Source organism: Lissotriton vulgaris, chromosome 12 (assembly GCF_964263255.1).
Source record: "Lissotriton vulgaris chromosome 12, aLisVul1.2, whole genome shotgun sequence".
Taxonomy (NCBI): domain Eukaryota; kingdom Metazoa; phylum Chordata; class Amphibia; order Caudata; family Salamandridae; genus Lissotriton; species Lissotriton vulgaris.
In genome coordinates, this window is record NC_141700.1 from 811,811,211 (window position 1) to 811,829,186 (window position 17,976).

The 17,976-nt window shown below is 45.0% G+C and overlaps 1 protein-coding gene across 1 annotated transcript in view; it reads right to left on the minus strand.

Moving 5' to 3' along the window:
* Positions 1–4,896: 4,896 nt before the first annotated feature.
* The window catches only part of LOC147678856 (uncharacterized), a 28,335-nt gene continuing 15,255 nt past the window's right edge, over positions 4,897–17,976 (minus strand). Inside the window, exon 3 of the mRNA XM_086946286.1 lies at positions 4,897–8,681. Within this exon, the coding sequence (XP_086802412.1) occupies positions 7,069–8,681 (1,613 nt within the window). The 3' untranslated portion in view covers positions 4,897–7,068. The remainder of the gene's footprint in view (positions 8,682–17,976) is intronic.

The following is a 17,976-nucleotide window of genomic DNA, read 5'->3' on the forward strand; positions in this document are numbered from 1 at the left end:
ACAGTTCCATGGACTGTACACTTACTTAAAACAGGGAAATGTTCACGAAACGTGGGTGGGTTTAAACACCACCAGAAGGGTTTGGCTTCTGCAAATCTGCTGTGATGCAGGCATTTTCAGAGCTTGAGGTGAAATTACATTTGACCATTTGCCATAGTATTTTCCGTAATACAGCATTTTCAGGTCGTTTGTTGCAGTTTTACACCCATTCCTGTTCATGTGTGATAGTGCTGTCAAGAAGCCTCCTGCACAGTCTTAATGTAGATTCGGTCCATTAAAACCTGACAGTTGCGGTCTATTCCTATCCCAGCAAGTAGGTCATTTTTTTTACCTGCACCAGGGCCCGGGGTATCTATTCTGCTATTACATGATAATACAAAATTAACATATATGGCAGTGAGATATCAGTTGATTGAGATGTACTTTCAGAGCAAAGACCTTGCCCCGAGAATGATATGGTTGCCAGGTCTGCCATCATTCTGCTTGTTCGCTAGATCAGGCTGCATGGTATTATATGTGGTCCTGAAAGGTGGGGGTGCATGCACTGGCCTTGTGGTGGTTTTCCCCAAAAGAAAGTTTCCCATCAAAGGGTGTTGAATGAGTTCAGTGATTGTGGGCCAGATTTACAACTCCCAAATCTTAACTTCACAAAACCCTGCTAATGTTGTTTTGCTATTGTGAAAATTAGTTGTCAGCTGAAGCCTCAGGGATAAACCGGTTGTCAAAGAGGCCAAATCCCAATTTCCAGAAATTATAGTGATGGGGGGGGGCCCCGGCTCCTACAAAATATTGCCTGGGGGGGGCTGGCCCTAATAAAGTTTGAAGACCTCTGACCTAGAGTGTGTACACAACTATGCAGCGAAAATAGGGAAGACAAGAGACCCATTGCTTTTGTTGAATGCCCTTCAGGCACCAAACTAAGTCAGGCCCAAAGTGTTTAAAAGAACTGACTTGTAGGCTCCATTAGTTTACATTTGTTATTTTAAAAGTACCATAGACATATGCGTCCCTCTGCGAGAAAAATCATCCAAGCCATAAAATAGGAAAACCTGTTAATTACACAAAATACTGCAAGAATACTGTTGACTTGTTTGACTATCTTGTGGCTACTGGTACATGAGTACTGCTTCGTCAGCCATCCTGTGAGTCTTGTTGCTGGCTATTACGGATTATTGTTCCATGGTGTCATTGGTACCTCTCCCCCTCAGTTGCTGCAACAGACACAAGTTATCTTTGGGGTTCAAAATTAATGCTAGTTGTGTCTGGGAGGCAGCCTGGTCACCGCCCCATTGCTTTTCTTCAAAGCAGACGGTGTTGGTTGCATGGAGTTCTAAAAGGCAATCCAATAGTTTCTTCAAGATTCTGCAAAACCCCCAACAATATTCTTCCTTCCTTAAATATATCTGAAATATCTGTGTAGTGCGTCTTTCATAAAACCTATATTTTTTCTCTGAAATATTTCCTAATAAAACAAAGTGTGCCTGCTCTGCATATAATCACGCCCTATTAATTACAACAATATGTATCAGACACCAAACGCAATGCTCATGACCTCACCGTTGATGTGACTGATGCAATGACAAATGTAAATAGTACCACAGATGAAATTACACAGTACATTACCCTGACCACCATGAAAGAGACAAGTATCAGTCATTTATTTAGTGATTTAAGTATGCACTGTTTTATTGTGGTTTTAGGTGTTGGTACACGTTGTTACCAAATATATGAGGTCATTTGCATAGTATTTACTGTGTTCATGGCTGTTGCATAAATTATGCACAGGTAACTACCCATAACTTGTGCATTTCAGTTGATTTGTTTGGTTTTAAGTCATAACTGTACCTTACAAGTTTATTTTAAGCCTGTGATAAGTTATAACCAAAGGTAACTTGATCCACATTCTAACCCATTTTATACGTTAATTTCTGTTTTTGTAACTCGATTCAACCTTGTTTTCTGTAGCAGACCAGGAAGATTCTTATGGGAGTTAAATGAGAGGAAACACTTTTCTGACCTGAGATGTCTGATTCCAAGTCTAGCATGCAATCACTAAGAAACAACACCGCATTAAAGTCTCCTGTTATTTGAGCAGTCTGTAGAGCCTTCCCACTTACATGCTTGTGCAAGATTTTTAAGAATCAATCAAAATTCACATTACTTGATGATTAAAAACATTAAATAAGTGACGCACTCTCCCAGGTGCGTGACCTCCAGGGCTTCAAAGCATGGACCCTAATAGAGATATCTGCGTTGGGGGATGTATGGAGGGAAGGCAATTTGCTCACTTGGGAGGAGCTACAGATCCATCTTGACCTGACCGCCACAGAAGTATTTAGATACTTCCAGCTTCAACATGTCCTTGTGACACATATCTCCGGGGAGATCCCCCTCTCAGAGTCCTCCCCAATGGGGACAGAATCCTAACTGAACCATTAAATAAAAAGACAGTCTCCCTGATCTATAAAAAACTACCAAATAACTCTCCCAATATTCTCACCGCGCTGAGGTCCTAATGGGAGGAAGATATTGGGGACTGTGATGACAGAGAGTGGGAGGAGGCTTTGGGGACCTTTCAAGAGGTTGCAATACACACGGGATTCAGACTGATTTTTCTGCGCACATTACATCGATCTTACTATCCACGCACAACACTCAGACACATGGGACGCACCCCAACAGACCTCTGTCTAGGGGGTTGCGGGAGTGAGGGAACCTTCTTCCACAGGATATGGGCGTGCCCAGTGATCCAACACTTTTGGATCGAACTGCAGAGAATTATGGGGGATAAGTGCATTCTACATATCTGGAGAAAAAAGCCGCCGCCAAAATACGCCAGGCTCTCACTGGGCCTTATAGTAGCCGAGCGGAATATTGCACGATTGTGGGGAGCGGCTGCGGCTCCGCTGGTGAGAGGCTGGGAGCGGGACGCAGACTGGTGTATGATAAATGAGAAGCCCATATGTATGGGAATGGGCTGCCCGCACAAGTGGGAGAAGATTTGGGCGGGATGGGGATTCTATAGGGGCATAGATATAGGATCCAACCCAGAGTGAGAAGATCGAGTGCATGATGCACTCAATACCTAGACATGAGGCAGCAAAGTCTACCAGCTGCTTGCACCTAGTTGTATTTCCCCAAATGTGATTTCTTCAATATCTTTTCATTCGCCTGCTGCTACAGGTGTCAATGCCTTGAGGTCTCTGTATGCTACTTATTGTTATGTATATCTATGTGTATTCCTTTGCTTGATTCAATAAAAAGATTTTTATTTTTTTTAAACATTAAATAGGAAAATGTACCCTCCTTCACTTGACAGTTCCTAGGTTTAAAGGGAAAATAAAATAAAGACAAAAAACCTTCTACCAAAATAATTCAAGAAGCGCAATGTTTTAACTTCAGTCGCTAATCCACTTTAGGGAGGGACTTTCAAGCGCTCATTGCCTTCTGATAAAAAGCACAACTTAGTTTTGGATACGCCCACCATGGTTCCTGCACACATAGTGGAATATTGCAAAGCTCTGGATACGCCCACCATGTTTCTTGCATGCATAGCGTAATATTTCAAACCTTCTGGTGCGTTTAATAAGATGAGGGTTTGCCAGCTCTTCATTAGTCCACCACATTAATAAACTATTAAGGTCAAGTCTTGATTAGGTATAGGTCGTTGATGGGGAGGATTCAAGGATCCTGCTAACTCTGCCCCATCAGGGTACTCCTGGTCTGGTGTCGATGATTGCTCACCAATTGTTACTACCATTAAATCTTATTTTAATAACCCCAAATTGTGCCATCTAATCTATTTCCAGCACTATTCTGCAGTTCCTGTGAATCATCGACTGACCTCTGTGAATTTCTGTCAAGGACTGGATGCTTGGAAATCTTCCCGTCTCCTTAACTGCCCAACAAACGGGCCCTTCCTCCCAGTAACCCTGGTCCATCCTGCACTTAATATACACATGAAAGGTAGCAAGTGTCTCCCTATTCCAGTAACCTTGATAGTTCTGATTGCAGATAATGAATGGTACTGGATTTGATAGGCAATGCATAAAAACTTCTCTACGACAGGGCCGATAAACAGCTGAGGCTACAGTCTTCCAGACGAGAGAATCTGATACGGAAGCTGGTGCAGAAAAAAGAGAAAATATTAGGGAGGGGAAGAATGTGATATACTAGGGAAACTGAAGCATTGCAACACATCATTTCCTGATTACTGTCTCTTGATATATGGCCTAGGCAGGAAATTACATCATAGGAAAAAAGTGGCACAGGGAACTTTTGACAAATGGAATAGCGACTATATTGGAGAGGAATGGATCCGAGGCTAGCCATGCCGACATCTTCAAGAGAATGGGGTTTCCCAAAAGAAGCAGGTGCAAGATGAAGAACCTTATCTTTTCCATCCTGCCTCTCCTCTATTTGGTGTCCTCATGCTCTGGAACTCTGACAGCTGATTCTTCCGCCCAGTGCCAGCCAGAAGACCAACCTGTTGCCAGGAGAGAATCTTCCAGGCAGATGCAATGACACCGATACTGGCCGGACAGAGCAGGAGCAGAACCCTTACTGCGGCGAGGCCCAAAGATGTGCCATCTTCCACAGAGAAGACGCGAGGCTAATCAAGCATGCCACGTCTGGCGAGTCTTGTTCGCAGGTGCAAAATTCTTTTGAGAGTTTTACAACAATGTTTACGTGTTATGTTGTTACTTTTTTCCAAGTAGTTCCAGCGTGAATTCTGTGTGCTTTCTGAATGAAATCCAACCAATGAACTCAAATACTTCCCATTCCTACCACCACCGTGTGCAATCAGTTTGATGATTTAAGTGTTTAGGACTCTAGGTCTTGGGACTTGATGAAGAAGCACTGTGATGTTTTCTAAACTGAGAAGAGGAATCAGTATATTTTTCTTTATCTCTTTATTTTTTCTAGAAATAGTCATACTAACAGATGACTCAACAAATGTTCCTCAAAAGAGACAGCATGTGAAAAATATGAAAAAGAGAGAACAAGAATATGAAACAACAATTCACACATTAGATATCCCTCTCGCCCCGATTGATTTGACATATGAAATAATTCACCTGCTGCGTGGTCACCCCATTAAACAATCTCTTGAACCCCAACAAAATGGCATATCGAACAATTCTGAACTGTTCTAGCAAGAAACCCCTTATCTTTTTAAAAAGTCTGAATGTTAGAACATCTGGTACCATTTCAACTGTTTCCTTTCAAGGGTAGCAAAACAAGACAAAGCCCTTTTGTTTGCACTTGTGAGATGGCATTACCCCGCCCATCTAATGTAAAATTACATCAGTTTTCTCTACACTCTTGTAATCCCAAGGTTATTTCTTAGAGGATCAAAAAGCACGTTGTGTCTCTGTTATAGGAGGAGTTAACATTCCACACCTTTTCATTAGTTCTTTATTTTCCAGTCCCTCCATAAACTGAGCATTTTGTTGCATCTCACCAACTGTTTGTTCAAATTTCTTTCATGCTCACCTTTTTTATTTCTTCTCTCCTTTGCTGTTATCATATTTCTTAGTTTGCAATATCTCAGAGGCCAAATTACATCAGTGGTTCACAAGGTTTCCTTAATCTTTTCACTCTTTTTCTTTGAAGACAATAAGGCCAGCAACTTGTCTTATAGTGTCTCTACCTCCTTCCCAGGAGCAAAAAGACCAGGGAATGTAGGGAATTCTACTGAATTGCTAAGCAATAATTTCTGCAATGAAGTTCAATTAAAATTTTTCTCTTCAACTTACTTATCTGGGGTTTTATTGTCTGTTCGTCTTCAGCTACGTGTTCTTAACCCTAACACTGATAGTTCCTCAATTATGTCCTGTGTTTTTCCTCATTTCCTACAATCCTGGTCGCACTTTTTCCCATTTTCCCATTTTAACCATTTCCGTTTGTTCACTGGTGCTATTCACATTTTAAGGAACTAGGTTCTCATATTGTTAGAAGGATTTCTAATACCATTCCATAAAAGGATTCTAATGCAGTTTATTATTACATCTTTGTGTCTGAGCAGATAATGGATTATTCATGTTAACTGCCTACATCAGCTGCAAGTCCTATTTTACCTTTGGAATTTCACATTGTGAAATGTGCGGAGGGTCAAAAACCTTCTACCATATTATAGAGTCTGAAAGAGTTGTTAATTGCCTCGTTCCATGTCCTCTGTTGATGAAGGGTAACAGGAAGGTTCCTCATTCAGCCCGTACCATCTCCTATGCACAAGTCGGCACTCCCTCATCTCAGCATCCATTGTTACTGGTGGGAAGCAAAGGTGGAGTTATTTTAGACAGCTTGTATAATTTAGTGTCAAGCATGTTCCAGCAGTCCACAGACGTTGAGCTTCCATGCTCTCACTGAAAAGTTTGGAAGGTCAACAAAGAAGTTACAAAATACCGTCTTTCATCTCTAACGCCATTTAGGTAAAAGGCTTCACTGGGGTGGTCTCATGTTCTGTGGTTTTCCTGAATACCATCTTTGGGAGCTTCCACAAGCACTCTGCAGCGGCCTAGTCTTGGCATAGATAAGCAAAGTATTTTGTATAAGCAAAAGATTCAAACGCACCCTCGGTCTGGTTCATTGTCGCACGTGCTTAAGCACCCTCTGTACATTTTGGTTCTTTGTTGCAGCCAGGTGTGTTTAGGATAGCTACGAAAAACCTTTAGGGGACTCAAATTTTACAGAGGTGGAATTGCCTCAAACTCAGGACAAAGGACAAAAGGAATGCTGGGTTTTGTAGACAAGTGTGAGAAATGAGAATCTACCATTTTTTTAACTTCTACATGGGTATTATCCCCATGGGTAACACATGTGCATACAATTATTTTGTGCAATCTATCTGTGAAGTAGGAAGACAGCGAAGAAAAAAAAGACAACCTCGATTCTACCTGGTATTGTTTGTATTTTTTAAAATGGTTCTGTTTTGTCCTTAGTGTAATCACAGCTGGCTGTTCCTCACTTGATTTTAGCCTGTTGCAGAGGTTCTCTGGATTTGAGGAGGTAGGATTGTTTTTTGAAATTTGGGGACAAAAATTGCACTCTGAAAGTACTTATCCCCTAAGTGAAATTTTCGGTGTTCGCAATCTGCAATAAAGATCTACAGGTTTGGGACTTTTTATGTTTTCTGAAACTTGAGCTGTGGATGAAACTTTTCCCACATTCCTCGCACTTGAACACTCTCTCACCTGTGTGCATTCTATGATGATCTCTCAGGTGTGTCATCCGCCTAAAGTGCTTACCGCATTCCGGACACATGAAGGGTTTCTCCCCTGTATGAATCTTCTGATGGCTCAATAGAACAGACCTGTCAGTGAATGTTTTATCACACTCCATACAGTGGTATGGTCTCTCCCCAGTGTGGGTTCTCTGATGCTTTTTAAGTTGTGAATTGGTAAAGAAACATTTTTCGCACACAGCACACTTATGTGGTTTCTCCCCAGTGTGGGATTTCTCATGTTGCCTCAGGCCACTTATCTGACTGAAATGTTTACCACATTTCAGACACTGGAAGGGCTTTTCACCAGTGTGGACCCGCTCATGAGAGTACAGAGCCCATCTTTGAGCAAAACTTTTTTCACAATCTGTACACTGGTATGGTCGTTCCCCTGTGTGCGATTTCTGATGTCGCCTCATTTTTGACAACTCACTAAAATGCATTCCACATTCAGTGCATGCATGGGGCTTCTCGCCGGAATGGATCATTTCGTGCCTGCCCAGGGCTGAAGAGTTACTGAAGCCTTTATCACACTCAGTACACTGGAATGGTCTTTTACCTGTGTGCAATCTAGAATGTTCAATGAGATGTTGCACCCGCCTGAACCTTTTCCCACAATCTTTGCAACCATGAGGCTTTTCCCCAGTGTGGATTATCTGATGCCTGTCTAATTGTGACCTACGGAAAAAGCTTTTCTCGCACCCTGTACACTTGTAATGGCTCCCTGTCATGTGTGTTTTCTGATGTATCCTCAGCTTTGATGTTTGATTAAAGAGGAGTCCACAGTCTTTACACTCATGGAACTTTTCTCCAAAGTGGACTTGCTCATGCCTGAGGAGATGACACCGAACAGTAAAGCTTTTATTGCATGCCGTGCATTTGTATGGTTTCTCTCCTGTGTGGGTTCTCTGGTGAATCTTAAGATGGGACAAACGTCTAAAGGATTTACCACATTCTGAGCAGTCAAAGGGTTTCATCCCGGTATGGATCAGCTGATGCCTTGCCAGATCTCCTTTATGTACAAAGCTTTTCTGGCACTCTGTGCACTGGTAGGGTCTTTTTTGTGGGTGTGGCACCACCTTCAGATGAGACCTCTGATGTTCTTCCAGGTCTGTAGTTTGCCTAAAATGCATCCCACACTCCGTGCATGTGTGAATCTTCTGATGGAGTTTCAGACCTGAGCGGCTGAGAAATTTTTTATCGCACCCCATACAACGGAAAGGCCTCTTCCTTGTATGAGATCTGTGAAGACCAATCAAATGTGAGGAACACTGCACGTTGTGACTGCACTCAGTGCACTTGTAGGGCTTCTCCTGAGTGTGACTCGCATGATCTGGACACGGGCCCAAACTTTGATCAAAACAGTTTTTACATTCTGTGCATGGAAGCAGGTTGGAATTATCACAGATCCTCTGTCGCACACTCAGGCTCCTGGCTTTCGCAAGAATCCCATTCTCTGTTAAAAGAAGCAGAAATCCATGTATTACTGTGTGCCTTCAGACAGTAAGACGAGTAATGCTTGTAGTGTAAATCGGTAGATGTGCTCTCTTAAAGCGATACAAATAATCATGTGATTTGGATTTAATGCGACGGTCTCGCTGTTGCACAGATGATACAGCAAACAGAAACTCAGTATCTTGAAATGCATCATAAGCTTTGCCACAAAATAATGGAATGGATAGCAAAACTAAGCGTAAGCATCTTTAAAAATATATATATAAAGACAAACGAATACTGTGTTCTACCTGGTAAATGCTTTGAAAATTCAAGCAGACAACTATCCAGTGGACAATATTCCATTTCTGGTATACTACTTTCAAAATGTGGACGCACAACCCATGAAGCGCTAAATGATGACAAGCAGATACAACATTTCTATCCTTCTACTGCTGTAAGATAAACTTGTGTAGCTATGGCCTGCATGTGGCAAGCAAAGGGCCTAAGACACACAAGCATGATCCTGCCCTGTTCTAAATGCACAGAAGGACAGAGGACATGGTCTGCTGGAAGGACGTCCCTGCACTGACTGCCCTTCACGGACTCTCACAAAGCTAAATTCCACCTGTTTTGTTTCCAAGACCTGCTGGCGGTCTTAAGTACAGGGGAATGAACACAGTGTGGCAGTGGAACGCAAGCTGTTTTGCCTGTTTCAAAATCCCCCAGTGTAAGGGTCACAGACTTCTGTTCTTGCTTCTAGACAGCTAACCTCCCCTGTAGATGGTCGTGGTGGGTTTGATTGCTTCCTGTCTTGGCGCCGTCATCAGAGGAGACAGATTTCCTAATTCCATCTTGGATTTCAAGCCTCATCAAACATCAATTAGGCTGGGCACTACCTTCACCATAGAAGTGGCAGACTCTTGGGCTGCCAAACTCACCCAGGTCTTAAATCATTTTATCCGCATTTCTCATGTGGGATTCTCGGACTACAACCACTGGATTCTTAGGGAGCCATTATCTACTACAACTGTAGAGATACAGCACATTGTGCTGTCACTTCCGCCAATTCCCCTCCTCTCATTTACTCCCTCTTCCTTCCCAACTACCCTCTCTTGCTCAATCTAAACTCTCCTCCTCCCCCAGCCACTCTATTGCTGTTCTAGCTCCGTACATTCTCCTCTGCACCCCTGCATAGTCTACACTTCCCTGTCAGCTCCTCTGCAGACATATGCTCTCTCTAGGTGCTTGCCTGCATCAGTCTGGTTCACTTCAGGACCTTTCATCCTTCTACTTTTGCATTTGTACTCTTTTAATCGGACTCTCCTTCAGGCTCCATCTTTTCTAGTCTACACTGTCCGACTCCTCCCTTGTTTCTCTCTACAGCACACATAGGCCTTCTGAAACCTCTTTTCGGCTAGGCTCGTATTTTTAGGTTTCGAACCTGGCGAGGGGCACGAAGTGCCCCTCCCAGTTTGAAAACTATTGTCTTCAGTATGGATGTCGGCCCCGCCTCTGCCTCTCATTGGTTAGCTCCATAAATGGAGGCTAGCCATTGGGAGGCAGAGGCTGTCAATCGCGCTTTCTCTCGAAAACGCGATTCGGGGGCGTTTCTGGTGCTTTTTTTAAGCCCCGCCCCTTTGTCCCGGGCCGCGCTGCCATTGGCTGCCGGCCCGGGACACCCCCGTGACGTCATTCCTGGGCCGCGCTGTGATTGGCTGCCGGCCCGGGACACCCCCGTGACGTCAGCCAATCACAGCGCGGCCCGGGACCTGACTTGTTGACTATCCGATCTCTTTCTCCTTTGGGCTCTTTCGGAGCCAACGTACAGCTAGTTTATTTTCCGGGGCTGTAATAATTCTGCAGTTGTTAAGGTTAGTAACTGACACTACGGAGACCAAACTGAGAAATGTTGTAAATACTCCTCCTGACTGGATATTTGTGAGGCTCTCTCTCTCTGCTGCTGCTTTTCCATAAAAACGATTTTATAGGGAATATGTATTGCTTAGGTTGAAAAAATGTGAATAAGAAATCCACCGAAGGTTAAAACCTGGCTACGAGCACAATCAGATTACATTTTCCCCTTATAAAAAAACGCCCTGCCCTGCCTTGTTGCGGCGGATGTAGCAGTTCGCTTGGCTACTGCTTATCTGCAGAGGCAGTCCCTGGCGTCTCTGGTGCTGGTAATGATTGTTTTCACGAACAGGAAAAAAAAACGGCAAAGCAAGGAGTGGGCGCGAGCTCCGCTCACCTCAGGTGACCCATAAGCCGAGTTTCTGAGTCTGTGTGCTGACGTAGTTGGGTCACGAGGAGACCGTTAGGGAAGGTCAACAAAGTACTAAGAAACAAAACAAATAGATTTTTTTCTTGAGGGCATATAATATAACGTGTCTCGTGCTTTTTTGTACCCAAATTCCCTTCTCTGCCAGCATGCGGAATGCTTAAACATGTTTGCATCAGAGCTAAAGAAACTCAGCGGCCGTTTTCATTTCGTGGAGGGTGTCCCCGTAGCACCAATAAAGGTGCTCCCTCTGGGTCATACCACCACACTGAAACAGAGGGAAAGGTACATGTAGGGGGTCAGAATCATGAAACAGAAACTTCTCAAACGACAACACTGCGCCTTTAAAACAGCTGCTAAAATCAATGCCAGGAAAATATGCATCCTTGAGCAAAATGGCCAGTCAGGTGCCCACTCTACCTAGACATCATACTTTACAACTCTGGCAGGCTGAGGCTGATTTCTCGTGCTAAAGCAATAACCATTGTAAAACTGGGCGGATATTTAACATTCTCGAGAGGCACCTGTCATGATTATATATCTCGCGCACGGTGCAGTTGACTGCACATAAGCATTTCCATTATCCATTAAGTTTCCCAATATGCTGATGAAATGTAAATTCTTTATGACATGTTGGAGTGTGTTCCTACAATAATAATCCCTGTGGCTTGTGCATAACTCCATGTGCAGTTTAATATCATTTATAGGTCTGGCCATTGTTGATAGGTCTCGCCATCCTTGTTGATAATAATTAAAAATATATTTTTTTAAATCAGAAATAAAATACATACATACATACAGGGCCAATGGGTTAGCCCTTTTCATCCATTCTCTGTTCACGTAAATGTTGCTTTCACTTGGGTCAATGGGTTAATGAACTTCCGACATTGGCCCACCTGCACTGTGAATTACGACGTTTTCCTGGTCACACGTGCACATATAGCTACAAATAAGTGCCAGGGATAGTGGTCAACACTATACTTTGACAATGCTTCCTTTCCATTCTTTAATCTTTTTATTATATTTTTCTATTTATCTCTATGTGCTTAAATTAAACATGCAGGTTACAGCAATGGAAGGCCACTAGCACTTTTCTTTTGCACCCATTGGAATCATATTTTCCTCTTTCATATTTATATTGATTCTTTTTGGCAAGTACATCTGCTTGCTCTGAAGCACCTGTACTGTTCTATTAAAATTAATATGCCATATTTGTTTAAATTTACATAAAAAGTAAAAATAAAAAATAAAACACTGCACCATTTTGCCAAGGACAGGCATATCGGTTTTGCCAATGCTTGTTACTATCTACATGGCCTTGCACCTGGATAAAATTATGGTGTATTCTGCAGATTTAACTAAACATACTCAACACGTGAAAGTAGTGGTATACAGAACTGGAGATCTAAAACTGGTTTAGTAAAATGTTGTTTCCACAAGATACTATTATAGGCGCTATTAAAGGATATTACATTCTGATAACATTGTTCAGTCAACTTCCGGTTAATAATACACATAAGCTCGTCGGATACTGCCTGGTTTAGCACACGCTGAGGAGCCTCCACGAGCAAGGTGAACACTGCATTCCAAGAAGAGATGAGATTGGATACAAGGGTAAACAAGCACAACGAAAGCCAATAGTTATTGATTAGGACAAGGTGCCTCTGGATACACCCATCCACGTTGTCACTCATCCACCTGTCAATGTACACGTCCATGTGCACAATCATTCATCGCCCAAACACTTATTCATTCCTGCACTCACACCTTCATTTACCCACCTCTTGTAAGGACCGCTACTAAGCTGAAGGGAAACATGCCTAATGGGCATCAATGTGGTGCTGAGGCCTACTGTATCGCCAATAAGACTCAGATACTCAAGGGGATAGAGAGCTCAATCTAGAGTGAGAATGCGATGGAGTGTAGCAAGGTCAGTGATGTGCAATGTGTGAGATTCCAGTGAAGTATAGGATATTAGTGATAAGAAGGTGAGACCGCACTAAAGTGTATGAGGGCAGTCATGTGAAGTAAGACTCCAGGGAAGTGTGAGAGGGCAGTGATATGTAACAAGTGAAACGCTAGTGAAGTGAACAGTGATGTGCAATGAACGAGACTTCAGTGAAGTGTATGAGGACAGTTATGGGAGGATGAAACCCCGCTGCAGAGTACAAGGGCAGTAATCTGTAGGTGAGACCATAGTGAAGCACAAGCGGATAGTGATATGCAAAGCTTGAAACTCGCGTGAAGTGAATGAGAGCAGTGACATGCAATGTTTGGGACACCAGTGAAATGTATGAGCCCAGTGATAGAAGATGAGACTCCTCTTACCTGCATGAGGGCAGTGATTGTGATTGGTGTTGTGAATGTGTGCTCGTGTTTGGCTTGTGGCTTCAGTCGTCTTTTTTAGCAAGATAAAGGTGAGTGCAGCGTTTCTGTAATGCCCCGTGTTTTGAATGTTGACTTTTGCACCGAATGCTCCTAACACGTAATGCCCAGTGTTGTGAATGTGTGCTCGTGTTTGGCTTGTGGCTTCAGTCGTCTTTTTTAGCTCGATAAAGGTGAGTGCAGCGCTTCTGAAATGCCTCGTGTCCGAAGGCGAAACCGTTGCATTGTAAATGCTTGTTTGCTCTTCTAAACTAACATCCAAGCCTAATAATACCCTTACCCACCACCCTACTAGTCTACGCCGCTTATTTCCCCTCCCACCTGGGTGTTGCTCTGCCTTCCACCATACTTCCTATTATTCTATCCTTCCGCTGCTTCCTGAGCCCTTTCGACCCTTGGTCTCTCTCAGCACTTTCTCCAGATTTCGGTTCCCTCCTTCCAACTCATGCCCTCGAAGCATGTGTCTGATCCTAAGGCCCAGGAACATTCCTGTTTTGAGGCACTTTATCCACCCTGAGCCATTGTGTATAAAAATCCCATTCCTTTAATCTTGTTCACATCCATCGCATTCCTAATGCACTCTTTCCCACATTCCAGTCCAGTGTACTTTGAGCTGCGCTACACAGAGTCAGATCCAAAAATGCCCACCATGCTGAAATTGCTGATCTCATCACATTATGTAAGCTAGAACTTATGCCAATCACTGAATCGTAGTGAAATGACTTTGCTAGTTCTATTATTTACTTGTTAGTTTACCTTAACTACTCCATCATCCGTAAGAACAGGCATTCCAAAAATGGCGGTAGCATCAGCATCATCTTCAAATCGCCCCTGGAGTGCTCCTGAGCCCCCACTACCCAGCTTTAGAAAGCCTCAGGTTGGCGTTCCAGCTTCTTCCCGTTAATCTTTCGGTACCACATCCTTCACCACCCACCAAACATGAAACTGGAATTCGATGCTCAAGTATGTAACTATATTGCCTCCTCTCAACTATCATCCTGCACCAACTACCATGGTGACTTTAACACTGACAGGGGAAGGACGAGCTAATGAGTCTGCAAGGAAGATGGCGGCTCTGTGTATCGGCTCTATGGACCGCAACACAAATCCTTCAGCAATTCCCTGCCTGACCCGCTGCTTCCATCCCAGCTGCAATGGTCTGCATGACCTGCTGCTGCCATCCTTGCTGCAATAGTGTGCCTGACCTGCTGCTGCCATCCTAGATGCAATGGTCTGCCTGGCCTGCTGCCATCCTAGCTTCAATGGTCTCCATGACCCGCTGCCATCCTAGCTGCAATGGTCTGCGTGACCTGCTGCTGCCATCCGTGCGGTAATGGTCTGCCTGACCCGAAGCTGCCATCCTAGCTGCAATGGTCTGCCTGACCTGCTGCCATCCTAGCTGCAATGGTCTGCCTGACCTGCTTCCAGCCTAGCTGCAATGGCCTGCCTTATCTGCTGCCGCCATCCTAGCTGCAATGTTCTGCCTGACCTGCTGCCATCCTAGCTGCAATGGTCTGCCTGACCCGCTGCTGCCATCCGAGCTGCAATGGTCTGCCTGACCTGTTGTCATCCGAGCTGCAATGGTCTGCCTGACCTGCTGCCATCCTAGCTGCAATGGTTTGCCTGAACTGCTGCTGCCATACGAGCTGCAATGATCTGCATGGCCTGCTACTGCCATCCTAGCTGCAATGGTCAGCCTGACCTGCTGCCATCCTAGCTGCAATGGTCTGCCTGACCCGCTGCTGCCCTCCTTAGTGCAATGGTCTCCATGACCTGCTGCCATCCGAGCTGCAATGGTCTGCCTGACCTGCTGCCATCCTAGCTGCAATGGTCTGCCTGACCTGCTGCTGCCATCCTAGCTGCAATGGTCTGCCTGACCCGCTGCTGCCGTCCTTGCTGCAATAGTGTGCCTGACCTGCTGCTGCCATCTTAGCTGCAATGGTCAGCCTGACCTGCTGCCATGCTAGCTGCAATGGACTGCCTGACCTGCTGCCATCCTAGTTGCAATGGTCTGCCTGACCTGCTGCTTCCATCCTAGCTCTAATGGTCTGCCTGACCTGCTGCCATGCTAGCTGCAATGGACTGCCTGACCTACTGCCATCCTAGCTGCAATGGTCTGCATGACATGTTGCCATCCTAGCTGCAATAGTCTGCATGACCGGCTGCTATCGAGCTGCAATGGTTTGCCTGAGCTGCTGCCATCTTAGCTGCAATGATCTGCCTGACCCGCTGCTGCCATCCTAACTGCAAAGGTCTGCCTGACCCGCTGCTGCTATCCTAGCTGCAAAGGTCTTCCTGACCCGCTGCTGACATCCTAGCTGCAATGGTCTGCATGACCTGCTGCCATCCTAGCTGCAATGGCGATTGTTGCCTAGCGCCTATTTCTGCCTGCTGCCACCCAGCCTTCTATCGCCCTGTTCTGTGTTGTGTTGAACCTGTATCTTCTCATATCCTTAGTATCATGGGCAAGCTAGATAAGCAAGCTCTGCTCACTTTTGAGTCCCATGAGGGCCATTAACAGTCATTTGAGGCTGAGCAAACTATTGGTGGGGAGGAAGCGGCGGAGAGCGGTTCTACCACCTTGACTGAAGTCGCAGACCCCCTGAGAGGAATTTAAACCAGCCTCTCAACTATTGACTAAAAACTGACTCCATCACCGCCAGGTTGACATGAAGGAGCGCTTAGATAATCATCAAAAGCGCATTGTTTAAGCTAAGCACAGAATCTCGGAGGTAGAGCATGATGTGGCATTACGCATTTCCTTGCTCAAGTAAATAGCGAAGGGAATGGAAAAAAATCAAATTGAAAAATGAAAATTTGTAGGCATGCTCTCTTTGAATTCTGGGCTTTGCCGAGACCAAAGCGATGGGGAGGACGGAGGCCTATGTTGAGAAATTGGAGCATGGCTTTGGACTCTCTCTCCCACGTTTGTAGTGGGAGGGGCACACCGGGCGCTGGCCCCTCATCTGATTCCGTGTGCACCTCCACGGTCCATCATCGCCAAGTTGCACCATTACAAGGAGCAGGTACCACCTTAAGCCTGCCGAGGGAGAGGCGCACTCTCACTTTTTCCGGCAAGACGCAAGATGCAAATATACTCCAGTAAAGAAAAAGCTGCAGGAACTTGGCATTTCCTATGCTATGTTATATCCAGCGCCCCTCCATTTCATATTAAAGGGAATAACTTTGATCTCTACAGACCCCAAGGAAGATTATTTTGTGCTCAACAGTACCTCCAGTCCTCTTTCAGCTGGCCTTGGTAACCCACACAAGTGCTCCCACATTCTAGCTTATTTAACTCATCATATCGTTATTGTGGCCTTCTTCAAGAGAAACGTCTGGCCCCTGGTTTGACCCCGACTGGGGTGACCATGGATATTTTTTTTTTTCACAACCAATTTTATTGAGCAAGTAGGCAATAAAATTGTGGCACCCCACAGTTCGGAGATCACCACCAACAATACAGGTACAGTATATCAAATGAGTAGCAAGTGTTCAAGCAGGCATCGAAAATAGGCTCAATATGAATAAACCCCCAACCCACCCTACCCCACAACCCCCGTCCCCCCCAACTCCCAGTAACTCCCCCCCACCCCTCCCCCCACGCACGTGTACATATAGCAGCAGATAAAGGGTGTAGGTGCAGTGCGACAGGAGTGTCGCAGAATCGGGCCAACAATGTCCGTACAATCAAATGTCCTCTTCTCGCTCCGCTGGGGGATCCAGTGACAGACCCAGGTAGTCGGCCCACCGCTTCCAAATTTTGTAGTGTTTGCGTGGGCAGCCCCTCGCCTCAAAGATCGGCTTTTCAAGGCCCATGTAATAGTGCAATCCAGCTTTCCACGCAGACAGGGGAGGGGCCCTCACTCCCTTCCACGCCCGGGCTAGGTCCGCTTGGCGACAACAAGCCCCAAAAGCAGCAGATGACGCTTATAAATGTTCCCACCAATGCCCTCCATAACATGCAGCAACCCCAGCCGATGGGTGCGGGGAAGGTCCCAGCCCAGGACCTCAGATAGACAGCTCCACACGCCTCTCCAAAAGCCAGACAACCGACCACACGACCACACAGTATGCAAAAGGGATCCAGGCACCGCCCCGCAGCGCAGACATTCCGGGGATTCAAAACCATGGATATTTTGCCTCTTACTCAACCTATTCTAGAGAGGTGGCTATATTGATTCACAGGCCAATCACCTTTCACCATTTCTACAAGTTCTCTGACCTGGAGGGGTGCTATTTATTAGCTCCAGGTGTGGATGGATCTGTACATCTCACTTTGGTGAACTCATACGCCCTAATGCGGATTGTTTAGATTTTATTATGCGCGTTATCTCGCGCATCCATGGTTTAAAAACACTCATGCTATGCTTTGAGAAAGGGACCATAATGCAGTTCTAGACCCATCAATAGATTGTACCAGGGGTTCTGCTCGCACTCACAATAAGGTGGTGGTAATCACCTTGGCTGACTTGCTCCATGCTAATGATATGGTAGATATTTGGAGAGCATTGAATTCTCAGACCCGAGCCTACAAGTTCCACTCTTCAGTGCATGACTCCTCCTCCAGATTGGATGCATGGTGTGGTGCCAAAGACATACTTGGGAGGGCCACATCTTGCACTCACATGCACACATGCTCTCAGACCAC